Raw genomic sequence first — 16,448 nt, forward strand, 5'->3', positions numbered from 1 at the left:
TTATCGTTTATACTTTTGGAAACAAACTACTGAAACATTCAATATCTTATTTACTAACAAAAAGGGATGTAGTGTTTCGAAAATTGTATTGTGCAATTTGTTCACTCAGGAACACCATATCCTAAACCAGCAGTAAGGGTCTAGAAGGAGAATAAAGGGATTTATGTTTTTACAGTAGCTGGAGTTCTGATTCTGAATGCTTCCTACTGAGTCCTATTGTTCCACAATGTAATCACCCTATCTTTCTCCCCAAACAAACATTGGCCTTATTCAGACGTATGCAGTGTACAATGTTCTTAGATGCAGACACAACATCCCTGGGGGAAAGGAAACTAATTAACGGCATCTACAAGGAATTAGAGTCTTGTACATTTAGCAGGGAATTGTTTAATTCTCTTACCTTGGAACAGGAGATAATGGTGGTGAAGAGGAGCAGGATGGGAAGGTAAAGGAGCCAGATGAGCCGACCAAATCAGGCATTCCTGGAGATGTCCCCACGGTCTCTGTGATCACAAGTTCAGGGTCCAAGATAAAGAGTTCATCTTGGGAAATGTCAGTCACATAATGCAAGTGTTCCTGAAAGGAAATACACAGGAAATAATCACAGCTCTGCCTAAAAGGGAAAGGAAAGAGACAGATACAATGATATACTGCCTTTCACAGCCTTAGGACATCCCAAATTGTTTAATAGTCAATTAAGGACCTTTGAAGTGCAGTGATTGTTGTAATCTGGGGAAATGAAGCATCTGACTTGTTTTCACTAACAGCAATGAAATGCGTGATCTGATAATCTGCTTTTTTCTTTAAAAATTGAAAATTGCCCTTTTCTTTGGATAGCGTTATGACACACCCTTTGTGTGTCTTCGGGAGAGTCCTGCCTCTTCCAGAAGTCACGCTGTCGCACTCCCTTGGTACTGCACTGAAGTGGCAGCCTAGATTTTTGTGCTGAAGACTCAGGAGTAAAAGTTAAACCCACATCCTTCTGACTGAGAATTGAGAATGCTACCCACTGAACTACGTCTGACAGCTAAACCAGTCCAGATAAATTCTGTTCTGCTTTAGGAGTCTTTGCAACTGCTAATAATTCATTCCATTCACAGAATTGTAAAAAGACAGAGAACTATTCTAGTCAATCTCTTCTTCATGCTTTCCAGGACGTTGACATTCTTTCAGAAGTGGAATTCCCAAAATTGAACACAACATTCCAGTTAAGGCCTAACCATTACTTTATGAAGATTTAGCATAACCTCCTTGCTATTCCTATTTCCTACACTATTAATAAAGTCAATGATCTATGATTTTTTAAACAGATTCATCTCAATCGACCTTTACTTTTAATTACATCACTGTTCTGTCTTCCAGGAACTGGTATCAATAACCCCTTCAGTGTCCAGACTGCTGGCTCCTAGCATGATACAGTATACTTTGTACCATAGCTGCAGTGGTACTTTGCTGGCTTTAAGTTTAAAGTTTATTTAAAGTAGGTTTATATTAACACTACAATGAAGTTATTGTGAAAATCGCCAAGTTGCCACACTCTGGTGTCTGTTCGTGTACACTGAGGGAGAATTTAGCATGGCCAATGTACCTAGCCTGCACGTCTTTCGGACTGTGGGAGGAAACGGAGCACCTGGAGGAAACCCACTCAGATACAGGGAGAACGTGCAAACTCCACACTGGCAGTGATCCAAGCAGGGAATTGAACCTGGTTCCCTGGCGCTGTGAGGCAGCAGTGCTAACCACTGTGCCACCGTGGGTTGGTCCTTCTAGTTTTCCCTGTTTTCCCTTTAAGTCTCCCAAAACTTTGCAGTGCTTCACAATTCTCAGCCCAATTAAGATGGCAAGTTGCTGACTTGCTGTCAGGGTTCCGATCACATTGAGGACGTTAATGCCAGTAGATCAATTTTCAAAATTGCTCCCCCCTCCCCTATTTCCTGTGACTTAGGCACCCTGGTTCATTCTATTAACCCATAACACAACTGGGAACAGGTGCATTATGCAGAAATAGGGAAAGATGGAATTTGAACCAATAGAATTTTGTTAAATTTATTTGTGGGACTTGGGCGTCGCTGGCTGGCCAGCATTTATTGCCTGTCCCTACTTGCCCGTGGAGGGCAGTTGAGACTCAACCACATTGCTGTGGCTCTGGAGTCACATGTAGTGAGGACGGCAGGCATTAGTGAACCTGATGGGTTTTTCTGACAGTCTACAGTGGTTTCGTGGTCATCATTAAATTCTTAATTCCAGATATGTTTTATTGAATTCAAATTCCATCAACTACCATGGCGGGATCCGAATCCAGGTTCCCAGAACATTAGCAGAGTTTCTGGATTAATACCTAACGATAATACCACTAGGCCACCGCCTTCCCATAAACTGGAACTCTACTGAGCGGGAGAGTCCAGTGCCTGATGACTAGGCTGTCAAACATATTGCTATACATACATGTATCACTATGAGACATCACCAGTTGTTATGGAGTCATTTACTGGGAGACACCAGAACAAGCTCTAACATTTATTTGGTGGTAGCCCAATCAAAAAGGTTTAGTGCGCAGCAATTGTGCACTTTAGTCATGGCAGTAAAATGGAATTCCCAAATGTTAACTGTATCAATTGATTGAGGTTAAGTATAAACAATGGAAGGCACTGATTGGATGGTTACTTGAGCACATAAGAGAGACACTAACTGACATGGGGAGTCACATTAGGAGGCAAAGTTCCACTCAGAGTGAAGAAAACAATTCCGAAGATTGATTCTGGTTTCCTCTTTTACCAACAGGTTTTCAGTATTAAAACACCTGAACATCCCTACCCCTTTGTCCTCCATTCAAATCTAATTCTTCAAACAAACTTTTGGACACCTGTCTTAAAATCTCCTTCTTTGGCTCAGTGTTTGGCCTGTAACACGCTCCTTGTGAAATATTAAAAATTTTTTTAAAAACTTCGATTGAGATATTCAAAAGGAAATTGGATTGCTATTTGAAAGAAAAGAATGTGCAAGATTACAGGGGGAGGGGGGGAATGCGATTTAAGGCAGGAGAGTGGGACTAGGTAGAAAGCTCTTTCAGAAAGGTAGTGCAGACCTGATGGTTGAATGGCCTCCTTCCACACTAGTGACTCTGCTAAAGTGTTATAGAGATTTAAGATTGTTTGCACCAAGAACTGGAGTGAAAAAAGCTTCCGCTAACGTAACGTCTTATCATATTGTTAACATGCGCCTCAACTCTTCTGGTCCAGTGAAATACTTTCAGTAGTGAATCAATAGGAATTGATACACTGGGGTGAATGTAGTAACGCGGCCCTTTAAGGAACGGTGGGGATGTTTCCCAAGGGCCACCTGATTGGTGAGGACCCTATGGATCGTCCCGGCGAGATGATGAACCAATTGTAGGAGAGTGTGGACCAGGGTTGAGGAGAGACTGGCAGTTGGAGCTAGGGAATCAAGTACAGCAGTCACACAGTAACCTGAATTTCTTGTGTGTGTATATATTTATATATTATTCTTTATTTGGCAATAAAATCGTTATTGGTTCGAGCCTCATCTAGTCATCCCTTGATCTAATGCAGTGAATTCTGCTCGTGGGTTAGATGTATCAGAATGATAGGGAGTGGGATAACTTGATCTTGGGTTTGGACATAGCTCGGCGCAACATTGAGAGCCGAAGGGCCTGTACTGTTCTATGTTTCTATGTGGGGTTGGAGTGGCGGTTTCTGGAGCACAGAAACCAGGAAGAGGAGTTTGGCTTTACGCTGATCTTACAGAAGGAGAAATGACAGAGGGTCTCCAGACTGCTGTTCCTGTCTGTCTCCAAGACTCTCATACTTCATTGATCTTGGTATTGCTGACCGAACCCTCTACTGGGTATTAAGACTAATTGCTGTTGTCACTATCTGAAGTTGCAGTCTTCAGAGAGAGCACTGTCCTTGAGAGCTATATAAACACTAAAGGAGCAAAGGCAGTCATATTCTTTGGTGCGATAAAGAGGAGCAAGCCAATTTTTAGTGCTTGCGGCATTGCACAGATTTCATAAAATGGTGCAGCACAGAAAATGTCACTTCAGTTAGCGGGCCAGTATTTTTGAAAGACCAATCCAATTATCCCTGTTGCTTGGCAAATTTTGTCAATTCCCTCTTTAAAGGTATTGTTGAAGGGCAGCACAGTGGCACAGTGGTTAGCACTGGTGCCTCACAATTCCAGGGACTCGGTTCAATTCCAATCTTGGGTGACAATAAGTGTGAAATTTGCACATTCCTCTTGTGTCTGCATGGGTTTACTCCCACATTCCATAGATGTGCAGGTTAGGTTGATTGGCCATGCTAAAGTGTCCCAAGATGTGTAGGCTAGCGGGATTAGAGGGATAAATATGTCGGGTGATGGGGATAAGGCGGGGGTGTGGGCCTCATTGTGTCTGCGTGGGTCTCCTCCAGGTGCTCCAGTTTCCTCATACACTCCAAGGATGTGCGGGTTAGGTTGGATGATCATGCCAAATTGGTCTTAGTGTCAGGGAGATTGTCAGGGTAAACAGATGAGGTTATGGGGATAGAGATTGTTGTTGAGGGCGGCATGGTGGTGTAGTGGTTAGCACTGTTGCCTCCCAGGGACACAGGTTCGATTCCCAGCTTGGGTCACTGCCTGTGTGGAGTTTGTATGTTCTCCCCATGTCTACGTGGGTTTCTTCCAAGTGCTCTATTTCCTCCCACAGCCCAAAAGACGTGCTGGTTAGATGCATTGGCCATGTTAAAGTCTCCCTTAGTATACCTGAACAGATGCCGGAGTGTGGCCACTAGGGGATTTTTACAGTAACTTTATTGCACTGCTAATGTAAACCTACTTGAGACACTAATAAATAAACTTTCAACTTGTTAGTGCAGGCTTGATGGGGCTAACGGCTTCCTTTTGCACTGTAGGATTCTATGATTCTCAGGTAGCCCATCTCCAGCCGTTGGAGGAGGGCATTGTCCAGACGGTATGAATGGGACAGAACATGCAGTGATGTTTCTCTATTGTTCCGGCTGCTGCTATAAAAACAAAAAACTACTTCTCATAAAACGAACTGGGGTGACTAACAACACCAGGACCCTTTAGGAGGGTCCCTCTTGAAGCAACATTGCTGGAGGGAGAGACAAATTCAGAATGTTAAGCTCTGCAGTCGAAACGCCAGCTGGCCCGAGCCACCCTGAAGGAATGTGTGCTATCTGAATGCTTATTTGCCCACACACTGCTCTACCCATTTTGCCAATCCTGCTATGTCACAAAAACACTTGAGGATAAGCACAAAAGCAACAATCAACTCTCCATACAATTACCCTGCAATTATTTGTACAAAAGAAGCATCGCTGTTTAAACATCAACGCTTCAGCCTGTTTTAAGTACTTTGTAAGCTGACAACTACTTGCAGATAGACTGGAAAACATTACTTTTGGGTGCACAAACACATCTTAAACACAACTGGCATTTTTAGAGATTCTGGAGTCAAAACACCTACAAGGTAAGAGAATCTATATTAATCAGTGCCTCACATTACTTTCATAACACATCAAGAGAATCCTACAGCATGTTAAACTGGTATCAGAAACATGGTCAGCCAGGAAGTGCTGCGCTTGACAGTGACTTGTGTTACTTTTATTCATTCGTGGGACATGGGATTTGCTGGCTGGCTGGCATTTATTGTCCATCCCTTGTTGGCCGAAGGCAGTTGAGAGGCAACCACATTGCTGTGGATCTGGAATCACATGTCGGCCAGACCGGGTAAGCATGGCAGATTTCTTTCCCTAAAGGACAATAGTGAACCGGATGGGATTTTCTGACAATCAACAATGGTTTCATGGCCATCAGTAGATTCTTAATACCAGTTATTTTTTAAAATTCAAATTCCACCATCTGCCATGGCGGGTTCGAACCCAGGTTCCCAGAACATTAGCTGAGTTTCTGGATTAATAGTCTAGTGATAATAGCACTAGGTCATCGCCTCCCCTGGTTTGCGCTCCAAGATGCCAGTGCTTGAGCTGCGTTAGTTGACCATTGTCTAAGACTTGGTCAGTCAGGAGTCAGTCAGGAGTCAGTCGACACTGTCCAGGATTGCCCTGGGGTCTCCAGCAATTAAAGATTAATCTCCTGACACTACTCTGAGCAACCACTGGGAGAGGGAAGGAGAAGGATGTCTGACTGGACGAGGTATTTATTGTGTGAGAAAGCCTCCAGGAACGTGCCTGACCAAGGCTGGCAACCCGAGGCGGAGATCATCAGGAAGGGTGAGAAGCAGGACGTTCTTGCCACGTGTTCATCCAGGCTAAATTTATGGTGACACCACAGCATTACACAGAAAGACACACACCAAATACTCCCAACTCAGGAATAAGCAGTGGTCAGAGATAAAGTAACAAACACAATGTTATGGACCACATAGCAATCATGGTCAACTATAACCTTGGATATGTTACATTGTAAAGCTTCCCCCATACAAAATCAGCAGGAAATCCCCTTAGGTTATGTGTAAACATGGAGTAAAGCTTCTTGCTGTCTGACCAAGAAACATTCAGAGAACAGCAGCAACTTGAATTTGAAGCTCTCTAGGAGTTTATAGGAATAGGATTCACAGAATCATAAAATCCCCATTCCGCCCATCAAGTCTACACCAACCACAATCCCAACCAGGCCCTATCCTGCAATCCTACACACTTACCCTGACAGTTCCCCTGACACTAGGGTCAATTTAGCATGGCCAATCCATCTAACCCACACAACTTTGCAGTGTGGGAGGAAATCAGGGCACCCAGAGGAAACCTATGCAGACACGGAGAATGTGCAAACTCCACACAGGAGAGGCCGGAACTGAACTCGGGTCCTTGGCGCTGTGAGAGAGCAGTGCTAACCAGTGTGCCTGGAGGGTTTCTAAAACATGGAGAGAATTTTAAGTCTGAGGTGTCGAATCACCAGCCATACTTAAATCAGCAAGATTGACAGTGGGCTGATGGGTGAGTGGAATTTCACATGGAACTGTGGCTGATGGTGAGGAGGAGGCAGCAGAATTTCCAATGAACTGAAATTGATGGGGGGGTTTGGGCAGCCAGTCAGAACAACGCTGACCTTTCAGAGTGGCAGAGACACAGATAAGAGTTTCAGCAGTAGACGGGCAGAGACAGGGCGGCTGCAGGTGGTTACAGCGGTGGAAATTGGCAGCCTTTGTTACATAGAAAATAAGAGATTGGAAATTCACTTCAAGTTGGGCAGAATTGCTCAGGTTGTGAACGGTTTAGCTCAAAAGTGCAGAGAGCGTTCCTATTTAATTAGCATGACATTTCTATCATACACACAGATCTCAGTGTGCCTTTGCAAGGGGCTCAAACCTAAATGACAAGTCACTGCCAAAGTGTAGGCACGCCCAAGCTATGAGCACTCTACTGGAAACCATTAGCCTCTTCTCAGTAGCAGCATTTATGCTTGTGAGGTAGTAGGTTGTAGGCCCCTCTTCAGGAACTAAATACAGTACTGAGTGGTGAGATGTTAAATTGAGACCCACTTGGCCCTCTTAAAGTAGGTGCAAAAGTTATCATGGCACTATTCAAAGTGAAGGTGAGTTCCTACCAATATTTATTTACTAATATCGCTAAAATAGATGATCTTGCTATTGCTGTTTCTGGGATCTTGTTGTATGAAGGTTGGCTGCTGAATTTCCGAGACCACACAATAGTGACTAACTTCAAAACATACTCAATCGTTTGTGAAGCTTCTTGGGTCATGATGAGGTTCTATTTTTACCCCCTTGTGGATTGAGACTGCCCTGGCCTCATTTCATTTCAAAACCCAAAGTGTAGATTCAATCATTTTGATGAAAAGATAGCATGCAAAACTGATGCTGAGTTTCTTACCTTGTATTTCACCCCAGATAGACTATTAGCATAAAGTTGGCAAACATAGAAATGTACTGGAGACTGGTACTCTACTGAGACAATGGCATTCCACATAATATGGGGGGGTGGGGTTTAGTTCAGCAGGAAGCAGGTGAGAAAAATGGTAGTCGCATTCAGGGAAAATGTTAAAACACAAATTCCAGCACATTAGTCATCACTTGCAGTCTATTCTTACCTGCGCCCGATCTATTCTGTAAAACCGGTCAGCAGTTGTGGCTGAAAAGAAAACAAGGAGAAATTAAAATGAAGGATGAGGCTCCAGACTGCTTCTTCCTACCGTGTTGCAAAAGACAGAGAGCCGCACAGCGCTCTTTTGCAGAAGAATATCTTTCCTGATCAAATATTCTGTGCACGGCACCATTGGTCAGGGCCTGTCGGAAAATCAGAAGTTTGCTGAATCAAAGTGGCTGACACTTTGCTTTGATTCAGTCATTATGACAGAGCGACTGGATTATTGGGAGGGACCAGTGATGGTAACATGTTAATGGAGTACCCAAATTCCAAATGGGTGACAACGATACATACAGGAAACTACAGACCCAAAGTGCCTCACTGCAATTCTGGCTAAATAGGTGGCACGGTGGCACAGTGGTTAGCACTGCTGCCTCACAGTGCCAGGGACTCAGGTTCAATTCTAGCCTTACTGCCTGTGCGAAGACTGTATATTCTCCCTGTGTCTGCTAGGGTTTCATAGAATCCCTACAGTACAGTAGGAGGCCATTCAGGCCATTGAGCCTGCACCGACAACAATCCCACTCTATTTTCATAATGCCACATATTTACCCTGCTAATCCCCCAAAATTAGGGTCAATTTAACATGGCCAATCAACTTAACCTGCACGTATTTGGAAGTTACCGCAGGGTGCTCCAGTTTCCTCCCAGTGTCCAAAAGAGATACTGCTTAGGTTCACTGGGCCGGCTAAATTCTCCGTCAGAGTACCCGAACAGGCATCAGTGTAGCAAGTAGGGGATTTTCACAGTAAACTTCGTTGCAGTGTTAATATAAGCCTACTTGTGACGCTAATAACTGAATTTAAACAATGAATTCATTTCTCAGGGATTTCTTCCCCCAACCCCTAGTCACAAAGTTTAAGAGATCGAATGAAGATGTTCAGATTTACGGAGACTTGATAAGAGTAGGTGGGAGAGGACGACTTCCACTGGCAGGAAGTTCGATATAAAGGACACACAGATTTTAAGATAATTAGCTGAAGAACCAGGGGAGCTCAGGACATTCTGCACTATAGTGATTCTATGAATCTATGTTTTTGACACAGTGGGTTTGTATGCTCTAGTATACAATATCTTTAAGGGAGGTGGAAGCAGATTCAACAGTAAATTTCTAAATGGAATTGGATGAATAATTGAAAAGGAAACATTTGCAGAGCTATATGGAAAGAGTAGAATGGTTTCCTTCTATGCTGTAACCATTTTCTGATATATGACCAGGATAGGTACTAATTGGGTAACTCTTTAAAGGGCTAGCACAAGTATAATGGACTGAATGGCTTCCTCCTGTGCTGCATAATTCTAGATTTACTTGTGATTAGCCGCAAGACAGTCACCAAGAGACAGACAGTGTCTGCCGTGAATGTCTGATGATAACACAGGACATTATGACATAGATCTGTCTGTACTGTTTGTCAGCTTGACTAGTTTTAGTGTGCAGTAGAAGCTGCAATAGCTACTTATCAGATCCAATGACATTTCCTGTCTGAACATGCGAATGTGATGCTATTTTTTCCATACTTGACATGTTGCAATTATACTTTTAGTTTCTACATTTCCCAACTTCTTTCACATCATTAAGATTCTGCTCGGTTGCACCAGCTAACCTAGTACAAGGATAAGTGGGCATCAAACATTTGTAAGGATGTTAAGACATCATGTTTTAAGGTTTTAATTTTGCCATCCCTGGAATTGAACTGGTCCTGCTGATTGGCTGCCTGCTTACAGACAATGGATGATTTTTCTGTTCATTAAACATAAATACAGTTTGCATTGATATAGAATGCATGCAACGTGTACCTATCGATAGTGTAAGAAGGGGTCTATATAGGATACGAACTGTGTACGTACATACAATGCATATATAAAGTGGACAGGCACATATTGAAGATGAATTCAATTGTTTGATACTCTTGGCAGAAAGCTGAATTTGAACAGAGCGTGGGTTATGAAACTGATTCTTGAATGTTGCTTTCAAATATCTCAGTCTGTGCTTCTTTCAGTTTTAGCTTTTTGTTGACTTGTATTGATTTATTATTGTCACATGTATTGGGATACAGTGAAAAGTATTGTTTCTTGTGAGCTATACAGACAGAATGTACTGTTCATACAGTGCATAAGGGAGAACGAAAGGGGAGGCTGCAAAATATAGTGTTATAGTTGCCAATAGAGTGAGGAGAAAGATCATCTTAATATACGATAGGACCATTCAAAAGTCTGACGGCAGCAGGGAAGAAGCTGTTCTTGGGAATGCAGGATTGGTGAATTTACCTTCAATTTGGACCGAACTTTTAGTTATGCCTTCTCATGTCTCCTTTCTTATCTGGTCACACTCCTGAGAAGCACCTTGGGATGTTTTTCTTAGTTAACAGTGTCATACAATATAAATGTTTGTTGCTCTATGAATTGTAAAGATTGTGTATATAACGTATGCGTGGTGCTCTGTCCCTCTGGACTAGGTAGTGAAAAGCAAACTGAGTGCTGACTGCAGCTGAAATCACATGGAATAGTACACTTCAGTTCCAGTCACTGAACTGAATCACTTTTACCTTATTGTCTATTGTTCAACTTCGCTTCTGCTGCCAAACCTATTATTACAGATCTCAATCTGCAAGCTACTCTGCAGGTTTTACTCTGCACTCCAATCTGGGGTACTACACTGAATTAACTATTCAAGCCTTTACATTACCCTATAAGTTACAAATTCCAGCAATGTGCTATTCTGCCTGTAACATATTCCCGTCTGGGTGCTGAATGTTCTGTATCGTTTTAGGACGTTCACCTTTATGGAACGGATACTTTTAATGAATACACATTGTGACATTGCTGCAAAATTAGAAACAGGTTAATTCCCAGATATCCACAAGAAATAAACCAGTTTGTTGATATACAAGTTAAATGACTAAAGTGTTTTAAGTGTTCTAAAAACAGACTAGCAGAATGTGCAAGATCAAAGTAGTCAATACACGCCAGGAATAGTTTAAGTAACATTATAATCTCTTACTAAGACTATAATTTAATCAGATATAGGCAGTAAAGGCACAGTGTAGATCAAAGGCAATGCCAGTAAGATACTCCAGACAGTATTACTCCATGTATAATATGCTGCTAAGATTTCATTGATTTTCTCCACTTGTGAAGGCTAAGAGTATCCAGGAGTTAAAGATTAATCTCCTTACCAACAACCAATTACATTTGTAAAGCTTTAATGTAGCAAAATATTCCAAGGCGCTTCACAAGAACGTTAACCAAATAAATGTGGATGCCGAATAATGTATGAACATACGATTCAGGAGCAGGAGTAGGCCATTTGGCCCAGATAGATTCTTGACTAATGAGGGACTCAAAAGTTATCTACACCTCAGGCTGAAAAATATTCACTGGCCCTGTCTCCACAGCTGCCTAGGTAACAGAGTTCCAAAGACTCATGGGAGAAAAAAATTCTTCTCATCTCCACCTTAAATGGAGGACCGTTTTGTATAAGGTGAAATTCAGACAAATGACTGAAAGCTTGGTCAAAGGTGAGTTTTAATGAATGTCTTAAGAAAGGGAGAGACACAAGAGAGGTAGAGAGATTTAGGGAGGGTATTTTAGAGGTTAGGATTTTGATGACGGGTGCAGTGATTAAAAGTGAGGGTAACAAGAATCCAGAATTGGGGAAATACAAGAATTTGAGAGGATTGGAGATCTGGAGAAGGCTAGACAGATAGAGAGGGTGAGGCGGCCCCTCACAGGATTTCAAAACAACTTTTACAATGGAGACATTCCCTGACCAGAAGTCTATGTTGGTATCCAAAGAAAAGGGTGAGAATTGAAGAGAGCTTGATGCAAGATAGGATAATAACCTTAGAGTTTTGGATGAGCTGAGATTTATGCAAGGTGGAAAAATGGAAGCTAGTCAGGAGATCACTGGAATAGTCATGGTTAGACGTAACAGAGGTATGGAAGAGGGTTTCAGTGGCAGATAGAGCTAAGTCCGGGGCGGCGTTGGACAACATTATGGAAGGGAAAGTAGGTGGCCTTAGTCATGTAGCAACTATGTGGTTAGAAGCTCATTTCGGAGTCACAGATCACCAAGATAGCATACGGTCTGATTCAACCTTAGGACAGTTATCAGCAAGGCAGATGAAGTAGGTGTATAAGGAAAGATATTTGCGGTAGGTTGTATGTTAATTGTGCATTTTTCTATGAAGCACAAATAAGGAGACATTACTGAAACTGTGGTCTGGTTTTCTGTGGCGGTATATGCTTATCATGCAGGACTGAGTGAAGGTTGGCTCCAGTAACGTCCTTCAGCAATTGGCTTTGTGAAATAGAACAGCAAAGAGCGAAGACAATGGCTTCAGCCTTCACAATAGTTTGTTCAAAGAGGCTTCACTTCATTAATGCTGGAAGTCAAACAAGCAGAATGAGGAACCAGGAACATTGACGGGATCAAGGAGAACTGGTAGTAAGGTCAAGCTGGATGTCATCAGGGTACATGTGGAAGTCTCATGCATTATTGGATGGCGTCGCCAAGGGGTGACATGTAAATAAGGGGGGCACAGATAGAAGATTGGGGGGGGGCAGCAGAAAGAACAGTGTGGAAAGGAAAAGTATTAGAACTAGAACTAGAACACTACAGTGCAGAAAGAGGCCCTTCGGCCCATCAAGTCTGCACCAACCACAATTCCACCCAAGACCTACCCCCATATCCCTACATATTATTACTCACTAACCCCTCTAATCTAAGCATCTTAGGACACTAAGGACAATTTTAGCATGGCCAATCAACCTAACCCGCACATCTTTGGACTGTGGGAGGAAACCAGAGCACCCGGAGGAAACCCACGCAGACACGAGGAAAATGTGCAAACTCCACACAGATAGTGACCCGAGCAAGTCCCTGGAGCTGAGAAGCAGCAGTGCTAACCACAGTGCTATTGTGCCGCCCATACAGCATGGGACTGCTGACGATTATTTGGTTATGATTTGAAAGACAAGATTGGAATCAGGTAAGAATAATCCCAGCCAGCCAGATAACAGAGGATGCTGAGGTCAACAATGTCAGCGGCTACTGACAAATTGAGGAGGAGGGGGAAGGATAGCTTATCTTTGCCACAGTCACTTTGATAATGGCCGTTTCAGTGCAGTTGCAGAACCCTGATTGGAGGGATTCCAATACAGAATTGTGGGTACAGATGGTTACTGATTGGGGAGGTGACAATATAATCAAGTATTCTAGAGTGCAAGAAGAATTAGAAAACAAGGCAGTAGCCAGTGAAGACGAAGGGTCATGCCTAATGGGTGGCACAGTGCTTAGCACTGCTGCCTCACAGTGCCAGAGACCTGGGTTCGATTCCAGCCTCTATGTGGGGTTCTCCCTAGTCTACGGGGGATTCCTCCTGGTGCTCCATTTTTCTCCCATAATCCAAAGATATGCAGGCCATGCTAAATTGTACCTCAGTGTTGGGGATTAGCAAGGTAAATACATGGGGTTACAGGGTTACAGCTTGGGTGCGAATACTGTCCATGCAGACTTGATGGGCTGAATGGCCTCATTCTGCATTTTAGTGATTCTATGAAGAAGCAGTATGATAGGACAGAGACAAGGAAAATATGTAATTTCTGCGCCAGAGCAGGGGAAAACATTAGGATCATAGAATTTAGGAAAGAAATCTGCTGCCCTTACCCAGTCTGGCCTGCATATGATTCCAAATCCACAGCAATGTGGTTGTCTCTTAACTGCCCTCTGAATAAGGGCAATTAGGGATGTGCAATAAATGCTGGCCAACCAGCAATGCCCATATCCCATGAATGAATAAAAAATATAGTCCTTTCTTTTCCAGCCAGATCAGGCAGCAAATGATTAAATTAGTTGTCTGCCACAGACATGCAAGAGTAGCGATGAGGGTGCTATCTGGAGGAATGAATAGGATGAGAGGCTGTTACGAGTAATCTAGGAAAACCATCATGGGGACATTAAAATAAATATCTTTTTCTCCCCGCATTTTGAAGCCTTCATTTATTCATTAGAAAGATGTTGAAGATGGAATAAAGGTTCTTTGACTGGATGGGACAGTTAGAGACAGAGCTCGTGTAAAGGAAGAGCCTGGAACATATCCAGAGTTAGGTATTCATTCTGCAGATCAATACTATCTTTTATCTTCCTATGAATTACTGCAGTAATGATACCACAGTCAATCCTCACAGACTGTGATGAATATATAACCTCAACATTATTGATAATCAGCACTAGTGTAGACTTATCACTCTGCTAATATGTTATGATTTACTGAGGACTGTGGGGAGTAAGTAAAAGATTGTAATTTAATATTCAGAATGAGATATGTCCACAAACCACTCACACTTGGCCTATTTGAGCTCATCGATTAAACTGTTAACGCTATTATTCACTCCCAGCCATCTGGAATGTCGTATGCAAAGCTGTGGCTGTTGTTGCAGAAGTTACTTTAGACGCTAATCTTATAATAGCTCCTTCTTCAGGTTTGTTTGAACCATTCAAGTCCCAGTGACACTGTAAATAAAACAGACTCACTTCTTCAGTCTATTAAACTGAGGCGTTTCATTGATGTGGGAGGGATACAAGGGCTGCTGTCCAATACACTACTGTAAAAAGCTTCACAGGCAGAGGGTTTGTGATGAGGCTTAGCCTAAGACCACTGCTGCCATGGCAAACAACTTAAAGAAATGTGCACTTTGGAAGAATAACAATGGAGTTCTGGATAGTGCAAAGGCAAGCTCACAGAGTCCCATAGAATGCTGCTCCTTCCTGCAGCTGCAGTCATGAATTCATCATTAGGCAGGCAGTCTCAATACCCAACTCGCTCTCTCAGCAGCTTCATTCCTACACTGCTCTTCAGTGCTGCACTGACCTAAGAGACGTGTCTGAACTAAAAGTTATTTTCATACACTGTGCACAGGTGCAGGCTTTGAGATGAGGCATGAAACTGAGGTCCCACCTGTGGCAGTAAATGGCCCCATGGGTCTATTCAAAGACGAACAGGGCTTTCCCCAGACCAACATCATTAAAAGTGAGTTAGTGGTCTTACTGCTGTTTGTGGGGCTTTCTGTGAGCAAATTGGCTGCTGTGTTCCCCTGCAGCACCTCAAGGTAACTTCATTGGCTAGGAGGTGCTTTGGGATGTCCTGAAGACATACAAGGTGCTATATAGATTGAAGTTTATTCACATACTCCTCTTGATTCTTTCCTTGTCCTTCATTTGTATTCGCTCAGCCTTTCCATCACTGCTCAATCTTTATACTCCCTTCCCAATATCTCCTCACTTGCCCTCCCATCTCATTTCTCTTCCCTCTTTGCTCTCTCTTGGTATTCTCTCTTCCCTCTTACTCCTTTTGTGCTTTCTCTTTCCTTCCCTTTATGTGAACTACAGATGGAACGATTTCTCATTAATAAGACAGAGCAGTGACTGCTAGTGACACAGCGCCCCTTCACACTACACTCTGCAGTCATTATAAAACTTCTTTAATTTAGAGGTGTCAGGATGCCTGCAACTAGTCTAACCTTGCTCCCATTTATCTAGCCATGAGGAGTTAAGTTTATTGAAAGCTGCTTTGTACAATTAAAACTGTGGTACCTTGAAAGGTATCATATTAACTGGCATCATATCAACAACTCTGATTTAATTTGATTTGATTAATTATTGTCACATATATTAACATACAATGAAAAGTATTGTTTCTTGTGTGCTAAACAGACAAAGCATACTGTTCATAGAGAAGGAAACGAGAGAGTGCAGAATGTAATTTTACAGTCATAGCTAGGGTGTTGAGAAAGATCAACTTAGTGCAAAGTAAGTCCATTCAAAAGTCTGTTGGCAGCAGGGAAGAAGCTGTTCTTGAGTTGGTTGGTATGTGACCTCAAACTTTTGTATTTTTTCCCCGAAGGAAGAAGATGGAAGAAAGAATGTCCGGGGTGCGTGGAGTCCTTAATTATGCTGGCTGCTTTGCCGAGGCAGTGGGAAGTATAGACAGAGTCAATGGATGGGAGACTGGTTTGCGTGAAGGATTGGGTTACATTCACCACCTTTTGTAGTTCCAATCTGTTGTTCAGCAGCACAATCTATAATTGGTACAGTACAAAGAGCTATCATTCACACTGGATAGTGTGGACTAATCTGTTTAAAGTTTACTTATTAGTATCACAAGTAGGCTTACATTAAACATGAGGTTACTGTGAAAATCCTGTAGTCATCACACTCTAGCGCCTGTTTGGGTACACTGAGGGAGAATTTAGCATGGCCAGTGCATGTAATTAGCACATCTTTCGACTGTGGGAGAGAAACAG

The 16,448-nt window shown here is 42.6% G+C and overlaps 1 protein-coding gene across 3 annotated transcripts in view; it reads right to left on the bottom strand.

The window, feature by feature from the left end:
- dgkza (diacylglycerol kinase, zeta a) overlaps positions 1–16,448 on the bottom strand; it is a 475,544-nt gene that overhangs the window by 140,031 nt on the left and 319,065 nt on the right. For all 3 annotated transcript variants that reach the window (XM_080190495.1, XM_080190494.1, XM_080190493.1), the window contains 2 exons: positions 8,089–8,129; positions 401–576 (listed from right to left, as the gene is read on the bottom strand). In XM_080190495.1, coding sequence (XP_080046621.1) covers positions 401–576; positions 8,089–8,129 — 217 coding nt within the window. The remainder of the gene's footprint in view (positions 1–400; positions 577–8,088; positions 8,130–16,448) is intronic.

This window comes from Carcharhinus amblyrhynchos, chromosome 6 (genome assembly GCF_965287045.1).
Source record: "Carcharhinus amblyrhynchos chromosome 6, sCarAmb.v2.hapA, whole genome shotgun sequence".
In the NCBI taxonomy this organism is placed as follows: domain Eukaryota; kingdom Metazoa; phylum Chordata; class Chondrichthyes; order Carcharhiniformes; family Carcharhinidae; genus Carcharhinus; species Carcharhinus amblyrhynchos.